The 26,391-nt window shown below is 37.9% G+C and overlaps 1 protein-coding gene across 1 annotated transcript in view; it reads right to left on the bottom strand.

Moving 5' to 3' along the window:
* The window catches only part of FBXO41 (F-box protein 41), a 304,762-nt gene that overhangs the window by 59,061 nt on the left and 219,310 nt on the right, over window positions 1-26,391 (bottom strand). The window contains exons 6-7 of the mRNA XM_088458884.1: window positions 24,098-24,447; window positions 23,536-23,768 (exon numbers count right to left, since the gene is read on the bottom strand). Of these exons, the coding sequence (XP_088315010.1) occupies window positions 23,536-23,768; window positions 24,098-24,447 (583 nt within the window). The remainder of the gene's footprint in view (window positions 1-23,535; window positions 23,769-24,097; window positions 24,448-26,391) is intronic.

The following is a 26,391-nucleotide window of genomic DNA, read 5'->3' as shown; positions in this document are numbered from 1 at the left end:
AAAGTGTAGTATGTATAGTGTAGTATGTATAGTATAGTGTAGTATGTATAGTATAGTATAATGTAGTATGTATAGTATAGTGAAGTATGTATAGTATTGTGCAGTATGTATAGTATAGTGTACTATGTATAATATAGTATAGTGTAATATGTATAGTAAAGTGCAGTATGTATAGTATAGTGCAGTATGTATAGTATAGTATGTATAGTATAGTAAAGTGTAGTATGTATAGTATAGTATAATGTAGTATGTATAGTATAGTGTAGTATGTATAGTAAAGTGTAGTATGTATAGTATAGCATAGTGTAGTATGTATAGTATAGTAAAGTGTAGTATGTATGGTATAGTGTAGTATGTATAGTGTAGTGCAGTATGTATAGCATTGTGTAGTATGTATAGTAAAGTGTAGTATGTATAGTATAGTAAAGTGTAGTATGTATAGTATAGTGTAGTATGTATAGTATAGTATAATGTAGTATGTATAGTATAGTATAATGTAGTATGTATAGTATAGTGTAGTATGTATAGTATAGTGCAGTATGTATAGTATTGTGTAGTATGTATAGTATAGTGTAGTATGTATAGTAAAGTGTAGTATGTATAGTATAGAATAGTGTAATATGTATAGTATAGTGTAGTATGTATAGTATAATGTAGTATGCATAGTATATAATAGTGTAGTATGTATAGTATAGTATAGTGCAGTATGTATAGTATTGTGTAGTATGTATAGTATAGTGAAGTATGTATAGTATAGTATGTATAGTAAAGCATAGTGTAGTATGTATAGTATAGTAAAGTGTAGTATGTATAGTATAGTGTAGTATGTATAGTACAGTATAATGTAGTATGTATAGTATAGTGCAGTATGTATAGTATTGTGTAGTATGTATAGTATAGTGCAGTATGTATAGTATAGTGTAGTATGTATAGTATTGTGTAGTATAGTATAGTGCAGTATGTATAGTATAGTGTAGTATGTATAATATAGTATAGTGTAGTATGTATAGTATAGTGTAGTATGTATAGTACAGTATAATGTAGTATGTATAGTATAGTGCAGTATGTATAGTATTGTGTAGTATAGTATAGTGCAGTATGTATAGTATAGTGTAGTATGTATAATATAGTATAGTGTAGTATGTATAGTATAGTGTAGTATGTATAGTATAGTATAATGTAGTATGTATAGTATAGTGTAGTATGTATAGTATAGTATAATGTAGTATGTATAGTATAGTGTAGTATGTATAGTATAGTGTAGTATGTATAGTATAGTATAATGTAGTATGTATAGTATAGTGTAGTATGTATAGTATAGTATAATGTAGTATGTATAGTATAATGTAGTATGTATAGTATAGTGTAGTATGTATAGTATAGTGTAGTATGTATAGTATAGTATGTATAGTATAGTATAGTGTAGTATGTATAGTATAGTGTAGTATGTATAGTATAGTATAGTGTAGTATGTATAGTATAGTATAGTGTAGTATGTATAGTATTGTGTAGTATGTATAGTATAGTGTAGTATGTATAGTATAGTGTAGTATGTATAGTATAGTATAGTGTAGTATGTATAGTATTGTGTAGTATGTATAGTATAGTGTAGTATGTATAGTATTGTGTAGTATGTATAGTATAGTGTAGTATGTATAGTATAGTGTAGTATGTATAGTATAGTATAGTGTAGTATGTATAGTATTGTGTAGTATGTATAGTATAGTATAGTGTAGTATGTATAGTATTGTGTAGTATGTATAGTATAGTATAGTGTAGTATGTATAGTATTGTGTAGTATGTATAGTATAGTATAGTGTAGTATGTATAGTATAGTGTAGTATGTATAGTATAGTATAATGTAGTATAGTATAGTGTAGTATGTATAATATAGTATAGTGTAGTATGTATAGTATAGTGTAGTATGTATAGTATAGTATAATGTAGTATAGTATAGTGTAGTGCAGTATGTATAGTATAGTGTAGTATGTATAGTATAGTGTAGTATGTATAGTATAGTATAATGTAGTATGTATAGTATAGTGTAGTATGTATAATATAGTATAGTGTAGTATGTATAGTATAGTGTAGTATGTATAGTATAGTATAGTATGTATAGTATAGTGTAGTATGTATAGTATAGTATAATGTAGTATGTATAGTATAGTGTAGTATGTATAGTATAGTATAGTGTAGTATGTATAGTATAGTGTAGTATGTATAGTATAGTATAGTGTAGTATGTATAGTATAGTGTAGTATGTATAGTATAGTATAATGTAGTATGTATAGTATAGTGTAGTATGTATAATATAGTATAGTGTAGTATGTATAGTATAGTGTAGTATGTATAGTATAGTATAATGTACTATAGTATAGTGTAGTATGTATATGTAGCACAGTGCAGAGCGAGGAGCTGGCGGACAGCGGCGGGCACCAGAGCGGGGCTTCACGTAAGTATGTTTTTATGTGTGTTTTTGTGTAAGGGGGTTCTACTTCAAGGGGCACTACTACTACTACTATGGGCACTACTTCAAGGGGCACTACTGCTACTACTATGGGCACTACTTCAAGGGGCACTACTACTACTACTATGGGCACTACTTCAAGGGGCACTACTACTACTACTATGGGCACTACTTCAAGGGGCACAACTACTACTACTATGGGCACTACTTCAAGGGGAACTACTACTACTACTATGGGCACTACTTCAAGGGGCACTACTACTACTACTATGGGCACTACTTCAAGGGGCACAACTACTACTACTATGGGCACTACTTCAAGGGGAACTACTACTACTACTATGGGCACTACTTCAAGGGGCACAACTACTACTACTATGGGCACTACTTCAAGGGGAACTACTACTACTACTATGGGCACTACTTCAAGGGGAACTACTACTACTACTATGGGCACTACTTCAAGGGGCACTACTACTACTACTATGGGCACTACTTCAAGGGGCACTACTACTACTATGGGCACTATTTCAAGGGGCACTACTACTACTATGGGCACTACTTCAAGGGGCACAACTACTACTACTATGGGCACTATTTCAAGGGGCACTACTACTACTATGGGCACTACTTCAAGGGGCACAACTACTACTACTATGGGCACTACTTCAAGGGGCACTACTACTACTACTATGGGCACTACTTCAAGGGGCACTACTACTACTACTATGGGCACTACTTCAAGGGGCACTACTGCTACTACTATGGGCACTACTTCAAGGGGCACTACTACTACTACTATGGGCACTACTTCAAGGGGCACTACTACTACTACTATGGGCACTACTTCAAGGGGCACAACTACTACTACTATGGGCACTACTTCAAGGGGAACTACTACTACAGCTATGGGCACTACTTCAAGGGGCACTACTACTACTACTATGGGCACTACTTCAAGGGGCACAACTACTACTACTATGGGCACTACTTCAAGGGGCACTACTACTACTACTATGGGCACTACTTCAAGGGGCACTACTACTACTATGGGCACTATTTCAAGGGGCACTACTACTACTATGGGCACTACTTCAAGGGGCACAACTACTACTACTATGGGCACTATTTCAAGGGGCACTACTACTACTATGGGCACTACTTCAAGGGGCACAACTACTACTACTATGGGCACTACTTCAAGGGGCACTACTACTACTACTATGGGCACTACTTCAAGGGGCACAACTACTACTACTATGGGCACTACTTCAAGGGGCACAACTACTACTACTATGGGCACTATTTCAAGGGGCACTACTACTATGGGCACTACTTCAAGGGGCACAACTACTACTACTATGGGCACTATTTCAAGGGGCACTACTACTACTACTATGGGCACTACTTCAAGGGGCACTACTACAACTACTATGGGCACTACTTCAAGGGGCACAACTACTACTACTATGGGCACTATTTCAAGGGGCACTACTACTACTATGGGCACTACTTCAAGGGGCACTACTACTACTACTATGGGCACTACTACTACTATGGGCACTACTTCAAGGGGCACTACTACTACTACTATGGGCACTACTTCAAGGGGCACTACTGCTACTACTATGGGCACTACTTCAAGGGGCACTACTGCTACTACTATGGGCACTACTGCTACTACTATGGGCACTACTTCAAGGGGCACTACTGCTACTACTATGGGCACTACTGCTACTACTATGGGCACTACTTCAAGGGGCACTACTATTACTATGGGCACTACTTCAAGGGGCACTACTGCTACTACTATGGGCACTACTGCTACTACTATGGCCACTACATCAAGGGGCACCACTACTACTACTATGGGCACTACTTCAAGGGGCACTACTGCTACTGAGGGGCGCTCCTACAAGGGGCACTACTACTACTACTACTGTGGGGCAATATATAGGGGTCACTATTATAAGGAGCACTACTACTGTGGGCATTGTATAAAGAGCACTACTACTGTGGGCACTGCATAGGCGGCATTGTATATGGGCACTACAACTGTGGGCATTGTATAAGGGCACAACTACTGTGGGCATTGCATAAAGGGCACTACTACTGTGAGCATTGTGGGCATGTGCGCCTTCAGTGCGCACATAAGTGCAACCTTAGATTTTCCATACCCCCACTATAAAATTCCCACTTCGACCACTGGTAGTATGTATAGTATAGTGTAGTATGCATAGTATTGTGTAGTATGTATAGTATAGTGTAGTATGCATAGTATACAGTAGTGTAGTGTGTATAGTATAGTGTAGTATGTATAGTATAGTATGTATAGTATACAGTAGTGTAGTATGTATAGTATAGTGTAGTATGTATAGTATAGTGTAGTATGTATAGGATACAGTAGTGTAGTATGTATAATATAGTATAGTGTAGTATGTATAGTATAGTATGTATAGTATAGCATAGTGTAGTATGTATAGTATAGTATAGTGTAGTATGTTTAGTATACAGTAGTGTAGTAAGTATAGTATAGTGTAGTACGTATAGTATAGTGTAGTATGTATAGTAAAGTGTAGTATGTATAGTATAGTGCAGATTTATAGTATTGTGTAGTATGTATAGTATAGTTTAGTATGCATAGTATACAGTAGTGTAATATGTATAGTATAGTGTAGTACGTATAGTGTAGTATGTATAGTATCTATAGTATAGTGTAGTATGTATAGTACGTATGTATAGTATAGCATAGTGTAGTATGTATAGTATGTATAGTATAGTGTAGTATGTATAGTATGTATAGTATAGCATAGTGTAGTATGTATAGTATACAGTAGTGTAGTATGTAGAGTATAGTTTAGTATGCATAGTATACAGTAGTGTAGTATGTATAGTTTAGTACGTATAGTATAGTGTAGTATGTATAGTAAAGTGTAGTATGTATAGTATAGTGCAGATTTATAGTATTGTGTAGTATGTATAGTATAGTGTAGTATGCATAGTATACAGTAGTGTAGCATGTATAGTGTAGCATGTATAGTATAGTTTAGTATGCATAGTATACAGTAGTGTAGTATGTATAGTATAGTGTAGTACGTATAGTGTAGTATGTATAGTATCTATAGTATAGTGCAGTATGTATAGTGTAGTATGTATAGTACGTATGTATAGTATAGTGCAGTATGTATAGTATAGCATAGTGTAGTATGTATAGTATTGTGTAGTGTGTATAGTATAGTATGTATAGTGCAGTATGTATAGTATAGTATGTATAGTATTGTGTAGTGTGTATAGTATATTATGTATAGTATAGTGCAGTATGTATAGTATAGTATGTATAGTGCAGTATGTATAGTATATTGTAGTATGTATAGCATAGTGGAGTATGTATAGTATAGTGTAGTATGTATAGTATTGTGTAGTGTATAGTACAGTGTAGTATGTATAGTATAGTGCAGTATGTATAGTATTGTGTTGTATGTATATTATAGTGCAGTATGTATAGTATTGTGTAGTATGTATAGTATTGTGTAGTATGTATAGTGTACGTATATTATAGTATAGTACGTATGTATAGTGTAGTACGTATAGTATAGTACGAATGTATAGTGTAGTATGTATAGTATAGTGTAGTATGTATATTATAGTGCAGTATGTATAGTATAATGTAGTATGTATATTATAGTGCAGTATGTATAGTATTGTGTAGTGTGTATAGCGTACGTATATTATAGTACGTATGTATAGTGTAGTACGTATGTATAGTGTAGTATGTATAGTATAGTGTAGTATGTATAGTATTGTGTAGTATGTATATTATAGTGCAGTATGTATAGTATAGTGTAGTATGTATAGTAGTGTGTAGTATGTATAGTGTAGCACGTATAGTATAGTACGAATGTATAGTGTAGTATGTATAGTATTGTGTAGTATGTATATTATAGTGCAGTATGTATAGTATAGTATAGTATGTATAGTATAGTGTAGTATGTATAGTATAGCATAGTGTAGTATGTATAGTATAGTGTAGTATGTATAGTATAGTGTAGTATGTATAGTATACAGTAGTGTAGTATGTAGAGTATAGTTTAGTATGCATAGTATACAGTAGTGTAGTATGTATAGTATAGTGTAGTACGTATAGTATAGTGTAGTATGTATAGTAAAGTGTAGTATGTATAGTATAGTGCAGATTTATAGTATTGTGTAGTATGTATAGTATAGTGTAGTATGCATAGTATACAGTAGTGTAGTATGTATAGTGTAGTATGTATAGTATAGTTTAGTATGCATAGTATACAGTAGTGTAGTATGTATAGTATAGTGTAGTACGTATAGTGTAGTATGTATAGTAAAGTGTAGTATGTATAGTATCTATAGTATAGTGCAATATGTATAGTGTAGTATGTATAGTACGTATGTATAGTATAGTGCAGTATATATAGTATTGTGTAGTGTGTATAGTATAGTATGTATAGTATAGTGCAGTATGTATATTATTGTGTAGTATGTATAGTATAGTATAGTGTAGTATGTATAGTATTGTGTAGTGTGTATAGTATAGTGCAGTATGTATAGTATAGTGCAGTATGTATAGTATAGTGTAGAATGTATAGTATAGTGTAGTATGTATAGTATTGTGTAGTGTATAGTATAGTGTAGTATGTATAGTATAGTGCAGTATGTATAGTATTGTGTTGTATGTATATTACAGTGCAGTATGTATAGTATTGTGTAGTATGTATAGTGTACGTATATTATAGTATAGTACGTATGTATAGTGTAGTACGTATAGTATAGTACGAATGTATAGTGTAGTATGTGTAGTATGTATAGTATTGTGTAGTATGTATATTATAGTGCAGTATGTATAGTATAGTGTAGTATGTATAGTAGTGTGTAGTATGTATAGTGTACATATATTATAGTATAGTACGTATGTATAGTGTAGCACGTATAGTATAGTACGAATGTATAGTGTAGTATGTATAGTATAGTGTAGTATGTATAGTATTGTGTAGTATGTATATTATAGTGCAGTATGTATAGTATAGTGTAGTATGTATAGTAGTGTGTAGTATGTATAGTGTACGTATATTATAGTATAGTACGTATGTATAGTGTAGTATGTATAGTATAGTGTAGTATGTATAGTATTGTGTAGTATGCATATTATAGTGCAGTTTGTATAGTATAGTGCAGTATGTATAGTATTGTGTAGTATGTTTAGTGTACGTATATTATAGTATAGTACGTATGTATAGTGTAGTATGTATAGTATAGTACGAATGTATAGTGTAGTATGTATAGTATAGTGTAGTATGTATAGTATAGTATAATGTAGTATGTATAGTATAGTGAAGTATGTATAGTATTGTGTAGTATGGATAGTATAGTGCAGTATGTATAGTATAGTGTACTATGTATAATATAGTATAGTGTAATATGTATAGTAAAGTGCAGTATGTATAGTATAGTGTAGTATGTATAGTATAGTATGTATAGTATAGTAAAGTGTAGTATGTATAGTATAGTGTAATATGTATAGTATAGTATAATGTAGTATGTATAGTATAGTGTAGTATGTATAGTAAAGTGTAGTATGTATAGTATAGCATAGTGTAGTATGTATAGTATAGTAAAGTGTAGTATGTATGGTATAGTGTAGTATGTATAGTGTAGTGCAGTATGTATAGCATTGTGTAGTATGTATAGTAAAGTGTAGTATGTATAGTATAGTAAAGTGTAGTATGTATAGTATAGTGTAGTATGTATAGTATAGTATAATGTAGTATGTATAGTATAGTATAATGTAGTATGTATAGTATAGTGTAGTATGTATAGTATAGTGCAGTATGTATAGTATTGTGTAGTATGTATAGTATAGAATAGTGTAATATGTATAGTATAGTGTAGTATGTATAGTATAATGTAGTATGCATAGTATAGAATAGTGTAGTATGTATAGTATAGTGCAGTATGTATAGTATTGTGTAGTATGTATAGTATAGTGTAGTATGTATAGTATAGTATGTATAGTATAGTAAAGTGTAGTATGTATAGTATAGTGTAGTATGTATAGTATAGTATAATGTAGTATGTATAGTATAGTGTAGTATGTATAGTATAGTGCAGTATGTATAGTATTGTGTAGTATGTATAGTATAGAATAGTGTAATATGTATAGTATAGTGTAGTATGTATAGTATAATGTAGTATGCATAGTATAGAATAGTGTAGTATGTATAGTATAGTGCAGTATGTATAGTATTGTGTAGTATGTATAGTATAGTGTAGTATGTATAGTATAGTATGTATAGTATAGCATAGTGTAGTATGTATAGTATAGTAAAGTGTAGTATGTATAGTACAGTATAATGTAGTATGTATAGTATTGTGTAGTATGTATAGTGTAGTGCAGTATGTATAGTATAGTGTAGTATGTATAATATAGTATAGTGTAGTATGTATAGTATAGTGTAGTATGTATAGTATAGTGTAGTATGTATAATATATTATAGTGTAGTATGTATAGTAAAGTGTAGTATGTATAGTATAGTGTAGTATGTATAGTATAGTGTAGTATGTATAGTATAGTGTAGTATGTATAATATAGTATAGTGTAGTATGTATAGTATAGTGTAGTATGTATAGTATAGTATAATGTAGTATGTATAGTATAGTGTAGTATGTATAGTATAGTATAATGTAGTATGTATAGTATAGTGTAGTATGTATAGTATAGTATAATGTAGTATGTATAGTATAGTGTAGTATGTATAATATAGTATAGTGTAGTATGTATAGTATAGTGTAGTATGTATAGTATAGTGTAGTATGTATAGTGTAGTGCAGTATGTATAGTATAGTGTAGTGTAGTATGTATAGTATAGTGTAGTATGTATAGTGTAGTGCAGTATGTATAGTATAGTGTAGTATGTATAGTGTAGTGCAGTATGTATAGTATAGTGTAGTATGTATAGTAAAGTGTAGTATGTATAGTATAGTGCAGTATGTATAGTATAGTGTAGTATGTATAGTATAGTAAAGTGTAGTATGTATAGTGTAGTATGTATAGTATAGTGTAGTATGTATAGTATAGTGTAGTATGTATAATATAGTATAGTGTAGTATGTATAGTATAGTGTAGTATGTATAGTATAGTATAATGTAGTATGTATAGTATAGTGTAGTATGTATAGTGTAGTATGTATAGTATAGTGTAGTATGTATAGTATAGTATAATGTAGTATGTATAGTATAGTGTAGTATGTATAGTATAATGTAGTATGTATAGTATAGTGTAGTATGTATAATATAGTATAGTGTAGTATGTATAGTATAGTGTAGTATGTATAGTATAATGTAGTATGTATAGTATAGTGTAGTATGTATAGTATAATGTAGTATGTATAGTATAGTGTAGTATGTATAGTGTAGTATGTATAGTATAGTGTAGTATGTATAGTATAGTGTAGTATGTATAGTATAGTATAATGTAGTATGTATAGTATAGTGTAGTATGTATAGTATAGTGTAGTATGTATAGTATAGTATAATGTAGTATGTATAATATAGTGTAGTATGTATAATGTAGTATGTATAGTATAGTGTAGTATGTATAGTATAGTGTAGTATGTATAGTATAGTGTAGTATGTATAATATAGTATAATGTAGTATGTATAGGATAGTGTAGTATGTATAATATTGTATAGTGTAGTATGTATAGTATAGTGTAGTATGTATAGTATAATGTAGTATGTATAGTATAGTGTAGTATGTATAGTATAATGTAGTATGTATAGTATAGTGTAGTATGTATAGTGTAGTATGTATAGTATAGTGTAGTATGTATAGTATAGTGTAGTATGTATAGTATAGTATAATGTAGTATTTATAATATAGTGTAGTATGTATAATGTAGTATGTATAGTGTAGTATGTATAATATAGCATAGTGTAGTATGTATAGTATAGTGTAGTATGTATATTATAGTATAGTGTAGTATGTATAGTATAGTATAATGTAGTATGTATAATATAGTGTAGTATGTATAATGTAGTATGTATAGTGTAGTATGTATAGTATAGTGTAGTATGTATAATGTAGTATGTATAGTGTAGTATGTATAGTATAGTGTAGTATGTATAGTATAGTGTAGTATGTATAATATAGTATAATGTAGTATGTATAGTATAGTGTAGTATGTATAATATAGTATAGTGTAGTATGTATAGTATAGTGTAGTATGTATAGTATAATGTAGTATGTATAGTATAGTGTAGTATGTATAGTATAATGTAGTATGTATAGTATAGTGTAGTATGTATAGTGTAGTATGTATAGTATAGTGTAGTATGTATAGTATAGTGTAGTATGTATAGTATAGTATAATGTAGTATGTATAATATAGTGTAGTATGTATAATGTAGTATGTATAGTGTAGTATGTATAATATAGCATAGTGTAGTATGTATAGCATAGTGTAGTATGTATAGTGTAGTGTAGTATGTATAGTATAGTGTAGTATGTATAGTATAGTATAATGTAGTATGTATAGTATAGTGTAGTATGTATAATATAGTATAGTGTAGTATGTATAGTATAGTGTAGTATGTATAATGTAGTATGTATAGTATAGTGTAGTATGTATAGTATAGCATAGTGTAGTATGTATAGCATAGTGTAGTATGTATAGTATAGTGTAGTATGTATAGTATAGTGTAGTATGTATAGTATAGTATAATGTAGTATGTATAATATAGTGTAGTATGTATAATGTAGTATGTATAGTGTAGTATGTATAATATAGCATAGTGTAGTATGTATAGCATAGTGTAGTATGTATAGTATAGTGTAGTATGTATAGTATAGTGTAGTATGTATAGTATAGTATAATGTAGTATGTATAGTATAGTGTAGTATGTATAATATAGTATAGTGTAGTATGTATAGTATAGTGTAGTATGTATAGTATTGTATAGTGTAGTATGTATAGTATAGTGTAGTATGTATAGTATAGTATAGTGTAGTATGTATAGTATAGTGTAGTATGTATAGTATAGTATAATGTAGTATGTATAGTATAGTGTAGTATGTATAATATAGTATAGTGTAGTATGTATAGTATAGTGTAGTATGTATAGTATAGTATAATGTAGTATAGTATAGTGTAGTATGTATATGTAGCACAGTGCAGAGCGAGGAGCTGGCGGACAGCGGCGGGCACCAGAGCGGGGCTTCACGTAAGTATGTTTTTATGTGTGTTTGTCTGTGTGTTTTTGTGTAAGGAGGTTCTACTTCAAGGGGAACTACTACTATGGGCACTACTTCAAGGGGCACTACTACTACTACTATGGGCACTACTTCAAGGGGCACTACTACTACTACTATGGCCACTACTTCAAGGGGCACCACTACTACTATGGGCACTACTTCAAGGGGCACAACTACTACTGAGGGGCGCTCCTACAAGGGGCACTACTACTGTGGGGCAATATATAGGGGTCACTATTATAAGGAGCACTACTACTGTGGGCATTGTATAAAGAGCACTACTACTGTGGGCACTGCATAGGGGGCATTGTATAAGGGCACTACAACTGTGGGCATTGTATAAGGGCACAACTACTGTGGGCATTGCATAAAAGGCACTACTACTGTGAGCATTGTGGGCATGCGCGCCTTCAGTGCGCACATAAGTGCAACCTTAGATTTTCCATACCCCCACTATAAAATTCCCACTTCGACCACTGGTAGTATGTATAGTATAGTGTAGTATGCATAGTATTGTGTAGTATGTATAGTATAGTGTAGTATGCATAGTATACAGTAGTGTAGTATGTATAGTGTAGTATGTATAGTATAGTATAGTGTAGTATGTATAGTATAGTATGTATAGTATACAGTAGTGTAGTATGTATAGTATAGTGTAGTATGTATAGTATAGTGTAGTATGTATAGTATACAGTAGTGTAGTATGTATAATATAGTATAGTGTAGTATGTATAGTATAGTATGTATAGTATAGCATAGTGTAGTATGTATAGTATAGTATAGTCTAGTATGTATAGTATACAGTAGTGTAGTATCTATAATATAGTATAGTGTAGTATGTATAGTATAGTATGTATAGTATAGTGTAGTATGTATAGTATACAGTAGTGTAGTATGTATAGTATAGTGTAGTACGTATAGTATAGTGTAGTATGTATAGTAAAGTGTAGTATGTATAGTATAGTGCAGATTTATAGTATTGTGTAGTATGTATAGTATAGTTTAGTATGCATAGTATACAGTAGTGTAGTATGTATAGTATAGTGTAGTACGTATAGTGTAGTATGTATAGTAAAGTGTAGTATGTATAGTATCTATAGTATAGTGCAGTATGTATAGTGTAGTATGTATAGTACGTATGTATAGTATAGCATAGTGTAGTATGTATAGTATGTATAGTATAGTGTAGTATGTATAGTATGTATAGTATAGCATAGTGTAGTATGTATAGTATACAGTAGTGTAGTATGTAGAGTATAGTTTAGTATGCATAGTATACAGTAGTGTAGTATGTATAGTATAGTGTAGTACGTATAGTATAGTGTAGTATGTATAGTAAAGTGTAGTATGTATAGTATAGTGCAGATTTATAGTATTGTGTAGTATGTATAGTATAGTGTAGTATGCATAGTATACAGTAGTGTAGTATGTATAGTATAGTGTAGTACGTATAGTGTAGTATGTATAGTAAAGTGTAGTATGTATAGTATCTATAGTATAGTGCAGTATGTATAGTGTAGTATGTATAGTACGTATGTATAGTATAGTGCAGTATGTATAGTATAGTGCAGTATATATAGTATTGCGTAGTGTGTATAGTATAGTATGTATAGTATAGTGCAGTATGTATATTATTGTGTAGTATGTATAGTATAGTATAGTGTAGTATGTATATTATTGTGTAGTATGTATAGTATAGTATAGTGTAGTATGTATAGTATTGTGTAGTGTGTATAGTATAGTGCAGTATGTATAGTATAGTGTAGTATGTATAGCATAGTGGAGTATGTATAGTATAGTGTAGTATGTATAGTATTGTGTAGTGTATAGTATAGTGTAGTATGTATAGTATAGTGCAGTATGTATAGTATTGTGTTGTATGTATATTATAGTGTAGTATGTATAGTATAGTGTAGTATGTATAGTATACAGTAGTGTAGTATGTAGAGTATAGTTTAGTATGCATAGTATACAGTAGTGTAGTATGTATAGTATAGTGTAGTACGTATAGTATAGTGTAGTATGTATAGTAAAGTGTAGTATGTATAGTATAGTGCAGATTTATAGTATTGTGTAGTATGTATAGTATAGTGTAGTATGCATAGTATACAGTAGTGTAGTATGTATAGTGTAGTATGTATAGTATAGTTTAGTATGCATAGTATACAGTAGTGTAGTATGTATAGTATAGTGTAGTACGTATAGTGTAGTATGTATAGTAAAGTGTAGTATGTATAGTATCTATAGTATAGTGCAGTATGTATAGTGTAGTGCAGTATGTATAGTATAGTGCAGTATATATAGTATTGTGTAGTGTGTATAGTATAGTATGTATAGTATAGTGCAGTATGTATATTATTGTGTAGTATGTATAGTATAGTATAGTGTAGTATGTATAGTATTGTGTAGTGTGTATAGTATAGTGCAGTATGTATAGTATAGTGCAGTATGTATAGTATAGTGTAGTATGTATAGCATAGTGGAGTATGTATAGTATAGTGTAGTATGTATAGTATTGTGTAGTGTATAGTTTAGTGTAGTATGTATAGTATAGTGCAGTATGTATAGTATTGTGTTGTATGTATAGTATTGTGTAGTATGTATAGTGTACGTATATTATAGTATAGTACGTATGTATAGTGTAGTACGTATAGTATAGTACGAGTGTATAGTGTAGTATGTATAGTATAGTGTAGTATGTATAGTATTGTGTAGTATGTATATTATAGTGCAGTATGTATAGTATAGTGTAGTATGTATAGTAGTGTTAGTATGTATAGTGTACATATATTATAGTATAGTACGTATGTATAGTGTAGCACGTATAGTACGAATGTATAGTGTAGTATGTATAGTATAGTGTAGTATGTATAGTATTGTGTAGTATGTATATTATAGTGCAGTATGTATAGTATAGTGTAGTATGTATAGTAGTGTGTAGTATGTATAGTGTACGTATATTATAGTGTAGTACGTATGTATAGTGTAGTATGTATAGTATAGTGTAGTATGTATAGTATTGTGTAGTATGTATATTATAGTGCAGTTTGTATAGTATAGTGCAGTATGTATAGTAGTGTGTAGTATGTATAGTGTACGTATATTATAGTGTAGTACGTATGTATAGTGTAGTATGTATAGTATAGTGTAGTATGTATAGTATTGTGTAGTATGTATATTATAGTGCAGTTTGTATAGTATAGTGCAGTATGTATAGTATTGTGTAGTATGTATAGTGTACGTATATTATAGTATAGTACGTATGTATAGTGTAGTATGTATAGTATAGTACGAATGTATAGTGTAGTATGTATAGTATTGTGTAGTTTGTATAGTGTACGTATATTATAGTATAGTACGTATGTATAGTGTAGTATGTATAGTATAGTACGAATGTATAGTGTAGTATGTATAGTATAGTGTAGTATGTATAGTATTGTGTAGTATGTATATTATAGTGCAGTATGTATAGTATAGTGTAGTATGTATAGTAGTGTGTAGTATGTATAGTGTACGTATATTATAGTGTAGTACGTATGTATAGTGTAGTATGTATAGTATAGTGTAGTATGTATAGTATTGTGTAGTATGTATATTATAGTGCAGTTTGTATAGTATAGTGCAGTATGTATAGTATTGTGTAGTATGTATAGTGTACGTATATTATAGTATAGTACGTATGTATAGTGTAGTATGTATAGTATAGTACGAATGTATAGTGTAGTATGTATAGTATTGTGTAGTTTGTATAGTGTACGTATATTATAGTATAGTACGTATGTATAGTGTAGTATGTATAGTATAGTACGAATGTATAGTGTAGTATGTATAGTATAGTGTAGTATGTATAGTATTGTGTAGTATGTATATTATAGTGCAGTATGTATAGTATAGTGTAGTATGTATATTATAGTACAGTATGTATAGTATAATGTAGTATGTATAGTATAGTGCAGTATGTATAGTATTGTGTAGTATGTATAGTGTACGTATATTATAGTATAGTACGTATGTATAGTGTAGTACGTATAGTATAGTACGTATGTATAGTGTAGTATGTATAGTATAGTGTAGTATGTATAGTATTGTGTAGTATGTATATTATAGTGCAGTATGTATAGTATAGTGTAGTATGTATAGTTGTATAGTATAGTGCAGTATGTCAGAAGTGAATAGACCAAATACTGGTCCTTAATGGTTACTTACTCTCTGTATGTTTGTGTCTTGTACAGTTTTCTCTATCTTGGGGCTGGACGTACTGTACCTCTGTTGTTTTTGGTGTGTATGTAAATGATGGATGTACGTACAGTCAGGGCAGCATTGGAACCTGTATTCCCTGGTGGCTGTTGAGTCTCAGATAATCGTACTAAAGTGCTCTGTAAAGTGGCCGGTAATTGTTTAGTCATCTGTGAGTGACATCTAGCATGAGCGTTGTTAATGGGAAGTTATTAAATGGACGGAGGGATGGAGAGATAGCTAGAACATGGGAGACATGACAACATGTCAAGCAGGAGCAGGAGTATACAATATTTATCTGCGTTACCCACACACAGCACCACACTAAGGGTAAAATCTACTAAGAATCGTGTCGGGTATTGATTGCCCGAGTAGAAACTTGATTTGCATCGCTGAAACTCTCAAATATACAGTACCAAGAATCGGGGTTTGCTGAAATCGTGTTTTTTCCGATGGTGAATGTGATCTAGATTTCTCTGCCGAGTTCCCTGAGTCTGACAGCAGCCAAACTCACCCGGACAAGCGGCCCGCACATATCAGTGAGATCTGTGCAGGCTGCTTGTGTGTTTAAAGAAGAAATAAAGCGTTAATGTTAAAAATAAAAAAAAAATGATGTAGGGTTCCCCACCGAAAAGCATAACCAGCCCCGGGCTCCCGAGTCAGTTCTGGTTTTAAAAATACGGGGGGAAAAAATCTGAGATATGGTAAGAACTTACCTTTGTTATCTCTATTTCTACGAAGTCCATAGGGTTCCACAGGATACCTTGGGGTATAGGCGATGGCGGCAGACATCCAGGCACCACAGAGTTAAATTCTCAGCCTCCCAGGATGCACTGGGGTCCCTCTCCTATACCACGCCCCCGAGCCTCAGGCCACTCAGTTTCGTAACAAGCCATAGGCCGGAGCAGGAGCAAAAAAGAGAGAGAAGAAAGTCTGGAACACACAAGAATCACATTCTCACCAGAAGGAGACGGAGAAACCGGTGACCAGATTAAAGCCCATCTGCAGTTCAGGTGCGACAGGGCGGGAGTCCTGTGGAACCCTATGGACTTCGTAGAAATAGAGATAACAAAGGTAAGTTCTTACCATATCTCATATTTTCTACTTCAGGGTCCATAGGGTATCCACAGGAAACCTTGGGGATGTCCCAAAGCAGTATCCTTTAAGGGTGGGGACGCTCCTGTGCTGTAAGGAGAATCCGCCGCCCGAAGGAAGCATCCTGAGAGGCGAAGGTATCAAAAACATAATACCTTGCAAAAATATGGACAGATGACCACGTGGCTGCCAATCACCGCTGAACCGCTGAAGCGCCACGTCGAGCTGCCCACTAAGGAACCACAGACCTAGTGGAAGAGCTTTAAAAGAGGATGGAACAGGAAGACCTGTCAATCCATCCTGCCAAAGCTAACGCAGTGGCAGGCCAACCCATTTTATGGAAACCAGAAAGGACAAAACCGAGAGTCTGATTTCTTAAATGGACTGGTACGGTCAACTTAAATTCTTAGAGCCCGTACCACATCCAAAGAGGCCTCACCAGCAGAAAAGACTGGGGAAGTAAAGGCAGGTACTATAATTTCCTCATTGATGTGGAAACTAGACACCACCGTAGGTACAAAACCAGGGCAAGTGCGAAGCACTGCCCTGTTCCTAGGAAAGATGAGAAAGAGGGAGGTCTACATGACAGAGCCCCCCATTCTGAGATCCTACCGGCCAAATCAATGGCCAGAAGGAATACATTCCTAGCCATAAGCCATTTGAAGTCCACTGAGCCCAGTGGATCAAATGGCGGTCCTCAGAGAGCCCTAAAGACCACAGCCAAATCCCAAGGAGCCACAGGAGGAACAAAGGGATGCTGAATATAATGTATACCCTGCACAAAGGTGCGGACATCAGAGTAGCAATCCTACGATGAAACCAACAGGGCAGAAACCTGCACCGTCAGGTAAGCAAGGCGAAGACCGTTATCTAAGCCCACCTGTAGGAAAGCCAACACTCTGGATATCAGGAATACCCGAGGAGCAGAGGCGACACAACTGAAAGAAAGTATGCCATACCTGATGGTAAATTCTTGCAGATAAAATCTTCCGAGCTCTTAGCATGGACATAGGCCCTGTTAACTATAGAGCTGGAAAAACTCCTAGACCTTAAGAGAGCAGTCTCCACCACCACACCGGCAAGGACAGACAACCCAGGTCTGGGTATCAGCCAGGATCCTGAGACAACAGGTCTGGTCGTAGAGGTAACAGCTTCGGAGTGTTAACTGAAACACTCCAAAGATCTGAGTAATAGTGCCGTCTGGCCCACGCACGAGCTATCAGCAGGAGCGCGCCTCCTTCTTGCTATTACTGGAAGAAGGGATAACGGAGGGACGAGGTACACAACTTAGAAGGTCCACTGGACCAACATACGTCTACCATAAGAGTCTCATCTCTGAAAGGCTCCACTTGTTCACCAGAAGATTGAACACCTCCTGATGAAGAGGACATTTCCCTGAATGCACGTCTTGACGGCTGGGAAAGCCTGCTTTCTATCTGAGGATTTCTGAATGAACACTGCTGATGACGGCAGGGATATAGCCTTCCACCCAAGCCAGAATTCGGGACACCACTGTTAGTGTCGCCCGACTTTGGGAACCACCTAGGTGGTTTACATAAGCCATCATGATGGCGTTGTCAGACCGTACCTGCACGGTATTTCCGTGGAGGACCTGTCCTGCATGCTGGAGAACCGTGAATACTGCTCAGAGTTCTCAGATGTTTATGGGAAGCGCAAAAACTACTGGTGTCCACATGCCCTGGAACAAGTGTGGACCCGTCACTGCTTCCCAGCCACGGATACTGGCGTCCGTTGTCAGAAGGACCCGGTGCGCAATCCCAAAGGAGGTGCCCCTTGTTTAGGTAAGCTTTCCGCAGCCACCAGGCCAGAGAAAGACAAACCTTAGGGGAAAGCACTATTGACTTTATCCTATGGGGCAACCCATCCCATCCGGATAGGATCAATTTTTCTAGAGTGACACTGGGTACTCTCCACCATGTCGAACAGCGACACCTTATGGAGCATCCTCTATGAAGAATCAGAGAGGACCATTTCCAGTGTATCAGTCAGCCCTAACTTGACCCTGGTAAAACTGGAAATGCTTATTGACCACTGCAAACCTGAGGAAAAACACTGGTGTTCGAAGAAAATAGGGACATTCAGGTAGTCACCCTGAATGTATCCAACGACACCACAAACTTCCCAGGCTCCATTGAGTGATGGAATGCAGGGTCCCCCTCCTGAACCAAGGAACCCTTAAGAATTTGTTGAAGGATTCGAGGTTGAGGATGTCCAGGTAAGACCCATTGGGTTTCCGTACCAGAAAGAGGATGGAGTAATACCTCGTTCCCCTTTGGGGCAACGGAATAGGTACTATAACTCCTGCCTGGAGCATAGAGTGTAACACCCTCAAAAATTACAGGGCCTTGTCTTGAATTGACAGAAGACCTGTAATGAAAAACCGTCTGGGAGGCTTTTACCGGGAGGAGAGGACATACATTGAAGAAAATACTTATCTTACCCCAGTGTCCGTGGAGGTCAGACACCAGCACTGGGTGAACTGGAGAAGCCGGCCTCCAACTCTGGGGTCCCCCGAGAGGAGGCCCGTCCCCTGAGGCTGAAGGCTTATAGTCCATCTTGGGAGTAGGACGTCTTGTAATCCAAGCCTGTTCTTATGGCTGAGCAGATTTCCTGGCTACTGACTGTCTTGGAAAGCTATATTTTAGACTTACCCTGGCCTCACAGGGCCGAAAAGACAAAACCCCAGACCCCGATGGGACTGTAGCCGATGGCAGACAGGCAGACGTATCTGCTGCCTGCGGGGCCACAATTGTGTCCAGATGAGGGCCAAACATGACCTGTCCCGTAAAAGGCAAAGCATTCCAAATGGAATCTGCGTCCGCTTTCCAAGAGCGCAACCACAGGGAGCGGCGAGCCGCTACTGCTGCCGAGCCGCTACTGCTGCCGAGGAGATTCTGGAAAGGAGTAGGCTATATGTAAGACTGTCTCATTATGAACGTGGCTAAGTCTCTGAGAATTTGCCACTATCCACCTGCTCTGCTGGAGAGTCAGTGTGCAGAGATCCAGTTACCTACCCAGCGCTCCATGGCTCTGGCCCCCCAGGACACAGCCATAGCCGGCCTGGAAGCCCCTCCAGCAAGGGAATAATTGGATTTTAGATATATTTGCACCTTGCAATGTGTAACCTCCTTCAAGGAGGACCTGGAGGGCATGGGCCACGTAGCACTCCTCACTAGGCGTGTAACATGAGAATCTACCCGTAACGGTAACTCCCATTCGGAAAAATAATTATCCGCAAAGGGGTATGCAAAAGGTCAACCGTTTTTGAGGACGGAACCGCTTACCCGGATTTTCCACGCCTCCTCTAAATGATCCACCTGACCAGATAGAGGAATTACAGTGGCAACACCCTTATCCTTCAAGAAGGCATAGTTGGATTTAGCCACGGGGGATATGTAATAACCAAAGCAACACGGACTGCCCGTATAAGGCCAGGTATATAGACTTTAGACCCAGACTACGCCTCCTTTGCACTAAGGGGCTCGTGTCTGAAAAAGTCAATAATGTCACCGTCATCAGACGTCATGTCCTTACCCGTCTGAGACCCGAAAGGCCGTTTAGAAGGCCGAAATGGTGACTCCCCCTGTAAAACGTCCATCAGGTGCTATACCATTTGGACAATAAATTCACCCACACAGGCTCCTGCGAGACCTGGGGGGGCGAAAAACCGGATACACTGGGGTACCATCAACTGCCCAGGGACCCCAGCATGTGATGAGACCACCACTCGCTGCGATAACCCCTATGGGGAAACGCAGGGAGCGTTGCCCACAAGGGCTGTAAGCATCTTAGCCAGCCGAGGGCGGTCCCTTTTTGTGCAGGCACAGTGACAGAAATGGGGCGTGATATATAATACAACATGCCCTCCATAAACCCTCAGCGTCTACATATCCCTCCGCTAACTGCACATGATATCAGTACATTATAGCTGGAAGAGGATATCCTCGTTCACTTTCAGACATGAGGATTGTGAACGGAGCGTATGTGACCTCCCACACAGAAAAACCAAGTTTACTGTGAGGTAATAAACACCCTGCAACACCGCACTGCAAGGGCTGTATCAGAAGAACAGGGATAGGAAAATGGCTGACAGTCAGAAATGAAAGTACAGGCAAACAGCGCTAGCATTTAAGTCACATACAATGCACAGATAACATCCTGCATTACAAGCACTGCGATCAACTACACAGACCAGAGCCTGGTAGGAAACAGTGCTGCATACACTGACCTTAATTGAAGGAGAGGTATGCGGGGGACCCGGACCGCAATGGCACCTGTAACAGCTTCCAGCAGCGTTTGTCATTCCCAGCACATGTAGTGAGAAAATGGCCACCGAGGAGCAGAGAGGAGGCGGGCCCGGGGGAGGAGCGCTGACACAGCCCGCTCAGACCGCTGTGGAATGGCACTGTGCAGCGGGGGAGACGCCGGCTGTGAGACAGGGAAGGCGTTCTCCCCTGGCCTGCTATTAACCCCTGGGACGCCGCGCTGTACCGCACATGCTACCAACCAGCATCCCCGGATCGGTACCGGCGTTCTGGTACCGGCGGGGTGTAGGAGTGACAGCATGGACGTCAATACTGACTGTCCTATGCTGGAGCACTCTAGTTGTGCAGCCACAGCTGCGAAGAAATCTTCAGGGGCCTTGAAAAGACCCCCCTCTGTACGATGCGACTGGTCCGGCCAGGCACCAACGAAAAACTGAGTGGCCTGAGGCTCGGGGGCGGGGTATAGGAGAGGGACCCCAGTGCATCCTGGGAGGCTGAGAATTTAACTCTGTGGTGCCTGGATGTCTGCCGCCATCGCCTATACCCCAAGGTATCCTGTGGATACCCTATGGACCCTGAAGTAGAAACAAGTAAGGTTCCCCTGTAATTTATGAACCAGCACTGGGCTCCCAGAACCAGCCATGGTTTTAAAAATAGGGGAAAAAATGGTGTGAGGTTCCCTTTAGTTTTAAAACCAGCACCGGACTCAAATCTAGCCGGGGTGTAAAGCCACAGCTAGGGGACTCTTTCTCCCCGGCCAAAGCACTAACACCCCAAGCTAGTCAGCACAAGCCGGGGATCTCAGGAGAGATGCCCCCCCCCCCCAATAAAGGGATCCCCCCTTTCCTGAGCACCCCAGGCTTACGCTGAAGCGCGGGGCTGTTCCCTGCACCCCTGGCCAGGGATTGCAGTGGTAATAGTGTGAAGAATATAGCAATACTATTGTTTTTTACAGTAGCACTGCCCACACTGTAAAAAAAAAAAAGACAGTACACACACATCGTGTTTATTACATACCTCACACGCTCACACATACTTACCTTCTGCCAGATGTTCACGTCCCCATCTCCAAGTAGAATTCCCACATTTACTTGCAAAAAAAAATCAAATACTCACCTACCTCCTGGCGTAGCTTCGTCCCCTTTACCTGTAGGCTCCATGGGTCTTGAGAAAAAAAAAAGTAACCGATCCATACCGGACATGTAGAGATGTATGTGTTAACACATACATCTCTACCGCGCTGAATGACAGAGACCGCGTTGTTTCTGCCATTCTCTAGGGCCGCCAACCAATCAGAGGCCGCTCTACAGTTAGCGGCCGCTGATTGGCTGTGACCCACGTGCTGTTGACGGGGGTGTAGGGAAGAGCACCGGGCTTCAGCATAAGCCTGGGGTGCTCTGGAGAGGGGGGACCCTTTTATTGAGGGGTCCCCACCTTCCCAGAGATCTCTGGCTTGTGCTGGCTAGCTTGGGGTGTTAATGCTTTGGCTGGGGAGACCCGGTGAAAGGGTCCCCTGGCTGTGGCATTACACCCCGACTAGATTTGAGTCCGGTGCTGGTTTTAAAAATAGGAAGAACACCATGCCATTTTTTCCCTTATTTTTAAGCCCAGTGCTGGTTCCTAAAATACGGGGGAACCCTACATGTTTTTTCCCCCCTATTTTTAAAACCATGACTGGCTCAGGAGCCCGAGGCTGGTTATGCTTTTGGGGGGAGGGGGCATGTGACCCAATGTCACTTTTTTTTTAACATTAACCCTTTAGACAGTAATTACAGTCAGAAACATACACAGATCATAGTGATCTGTATATGTTTCTGCCAAACTTGCAGCTCAAACTTCTATTTAGGACCGAGTTTGCTCAAATCACACCCGTGATTATAATCATGATTCTTGGTAAATTCCTGAGTTGTATATTTTCCACGGAAAGTACTTGCGAGTTTGGCCGATGGTGCATTGAATCGAGGTGCATTCTCACCCGAGATTTTCCGAGTTGCTGAAAATGGTTAAACTCACCCGAGATTGCGATCTCGACCAAACACGATTCTCAGTAAATTTTTCCCCCAAGACTTTCTCATACAGAATAATGCCAGACAACCGAAATCCCCAGCACAGGGCTGCTGGGTACAGACAGATGGATGCAGTGGACACACCACACAGGCCCCCACACTTCTCACCTTTGGAGTTATCCGTGCATTCTCCAGGAAAACCCGGGTCCAGACAGCTGGGTGCCGGGCAACAAACTTCCAGTCCCTACTGACCTCAGCAGCCCGCAGCAAAGTCTTGGTATCGAGGTAGGTGAATATGCAGAACAACGCTGCTCTCATCTTCAGGATCTCCGGGCTGATGACCTCATTAGTGCGGGACGGGCTTCCTTTCTCCGGCCTCAGCATCCGCCCATCACAGCGACCTATGGATCATCAGGAAGATTGACGCTCAGACTCAGACAGATGAGCAGAACTGACTGTATGAATCTACTGATCATAACCTCTGAAGCACACGCAACGTTCGGCTGATGTCAATGTATTGGCCTATTCTCCGGCGCCCGCCTTCCATGCATTAGTGGGCGACATTTCACAGCAGTGGCCTGTGGGGCAATAATGTGTACATAGGTGTTTATGAGATCTGCAGGCAGTAACATTGTGTATGTTGCCTGCATGGTTGTATCATTGCCCCATGCCAAGGTCCCTATGGTAAATGAACCCACAAGACACAGACACGGCCCAGGACTAGACTCACCCTTAGGCCGGCAGCTTCCCGACGTCCGGTTTGTGTTGAGATCTGCTGACCCAATGCTCTCCTGTTCCCAGACCTCGGCCTCAGATTCCGTGGTCCTGGATCCTACGTCTGATATGTCCCCCTCTTCTCCTTCAGTGCTGTTCCTGTAGGGCCGGCGGTGCCAGTTCTGGATGGCCTGCCTACGCAGGCCGGAGCTACGGTTGTTGTTCCTCTCAAAGCTGCTGTCACCTTCGTGGTTGTTCCCTGTGTAAGTGTGAGCCTCCATACAGTCATCTACAGCAACCTGCTCTGGTCCATCGCTGTCGTAGCAGCCGGAGCTCTGAGATACGGTCTTCACCCTTCCCGGGACCCTGTCAGTGGACAAAGGTGGAGGGCTCAGAACCCGCTCTCATTCCTGAGCATGCTTTCAACTTCCTAAAGGCCACACAATGTTAAAGGGAATTGTACGCAGAGTATTCACCATTCAAACCGAGCTTTCGGGAACGGCGTAATTCACAGTTTCTTAAACTCGGTCCTCAGGATCCCAAACAGTGCATGTTTTCCAGATCTCCTCATAGAATCAGAAGTGAAATAGTTAGCTCCACCTGTGGCTCTTTTGAAATGCGTCATCCAGTAATGACTGTGCACCTGCTGGGTGACTTGGAAAACGTGACCTGTGTGGGGTCCTGAGGACCGAGTTTGAGAACCACTGGCATAATTTACAGACCAGGAAATGAGTTATTGCACCCGGTGATTACCATAGAGAGGCCCCATATTACATTTATATGCTCTACGCCTTGTACAGTATTTGCTGATTTATAGGCCGCAGCTGCTATTTTTGACAAAGTAAAAACGTCACTTTAAGTTGCTCATTAATAATTAACCCTGTGCTGTCTGTTTCACAACTCTACATTTTATTTTCCAGGACACTGATTTTGTATGTGTTTATTAATGCAATGTCTCTATAAACCTAGCCGCAGCAAAAGCTATCCCTATACAACAGGGATGGGGAACCTAATAAGACCCCCGGAATCATTTAGTCTGGCCCTCTGAGCTTTTCCCTGCTAGCCTCATGTGGATAGCAGGGTGCCTAGAATGGTCCCCTGCAGCCGCAATCTATGCAGCAGTGCCACCTGGAGCGTCCTTAGGGCGCTTCAGACGGTCACACCGCTGCTCTTACAGCTCCCCGGAGCATCCTCAGGATGCTCCGGGCATTGCTGTAATCACCGGCAATTGTGTCCCTGTTCCGTGTGACGTCACGCGGTTGTACCGAGCCTGCGAATAATGTAATATATATCAAAATGGCCCTCGGCAGAAAAAAAGTTCCCCACCCCTGCTTTACAAAAAGTGGCGTAATAATTTGCACATTGTAAGCAACAAAACTCCTCTGTGCTCTTTACACTGTGATGCTCATTACAATATTTCATCCCACGTAATGCTGCTGAATTAGGAATACTGTACTTATTGCATGAATTTAACATCATGTGCCTGATTCGTGGGTGCATGCTTTTGTAGCTGTGGCTGTGTCCTTTGTCGCAGTGAGACTGTCTTTATGCTACTGACGCAACCGATGGGCTTACTGCTTAGACGTCCACCGGTTGTGGTGCTACAGTTACAGTAGAACACATCAGAGTTTGCAGTAACAAGTGACTTCTGCCCATTGTTATTGCTGCAACGTCAGAGAAGCCGCCACGCGGTACCTGTGCACCCGATAGCTGAGAGGACGCGGCATTGTCTGTGCGCAACCCAAGCGCATGTCCAGTCAGTCAGCTTCATCATCCTCATTTATACAACAGTGACAACACTCATATAACATCAGTCGGGAAAGATGCTCAGACAGGAATATCTGAACCCAAGAAGCGACTTTCTCGCGGTTTATACTGTATTAAAATATTAACTATTTTGCACATGAAAACATGGGATAAGCCCCTGGGACATGCGCACCGTGTATCCATGCAGCTAGATTGAGCACAAACACAGATGAGGGTAACAAAAGAGAGAGAGAGCTTACGCCTTGGGGTTCTCAAGTGCTACAAAGACCACTTCATTTTGTAAGTAATTATTTACTATACTTTGTAACCTAATGTATTACTTCTAAACCTGTATGTAATTATTTACTATACTTTGTAACCTAATGTATTACTTCTAAACCTGTATGTAATTATTTACTATACTTTGTAACCTAATGTATTACTGCTAAACCTGTAAGCAATTATTTACTATACTTTGTAACCTAATGTATTACTTCTAAACCTGTAAGCAATTATTTACTATACTTTGTAACCTAATGTATTACTGCTAAACCTGTAAGTAAT

Source organism: Taudactylus pleione, unplaced genomic scaffold, assembly GCF_031769625.1.
Source record: "Taudactylus pleione unplaced genomic scaffold, aTauple2 ptg000861l, whole genome shotgun sequence".
Lineage (NCBI taxonomy): Eukaryota > Metazoa > Chordata > Amphibia > Anura > Myobatrachidae > Taudactylus > Taudactylus pleione.
Note: the sequence above shows the minus strand (reverse complement) of the source record. Positions and strands in the feature narration are given on the sequence as shown.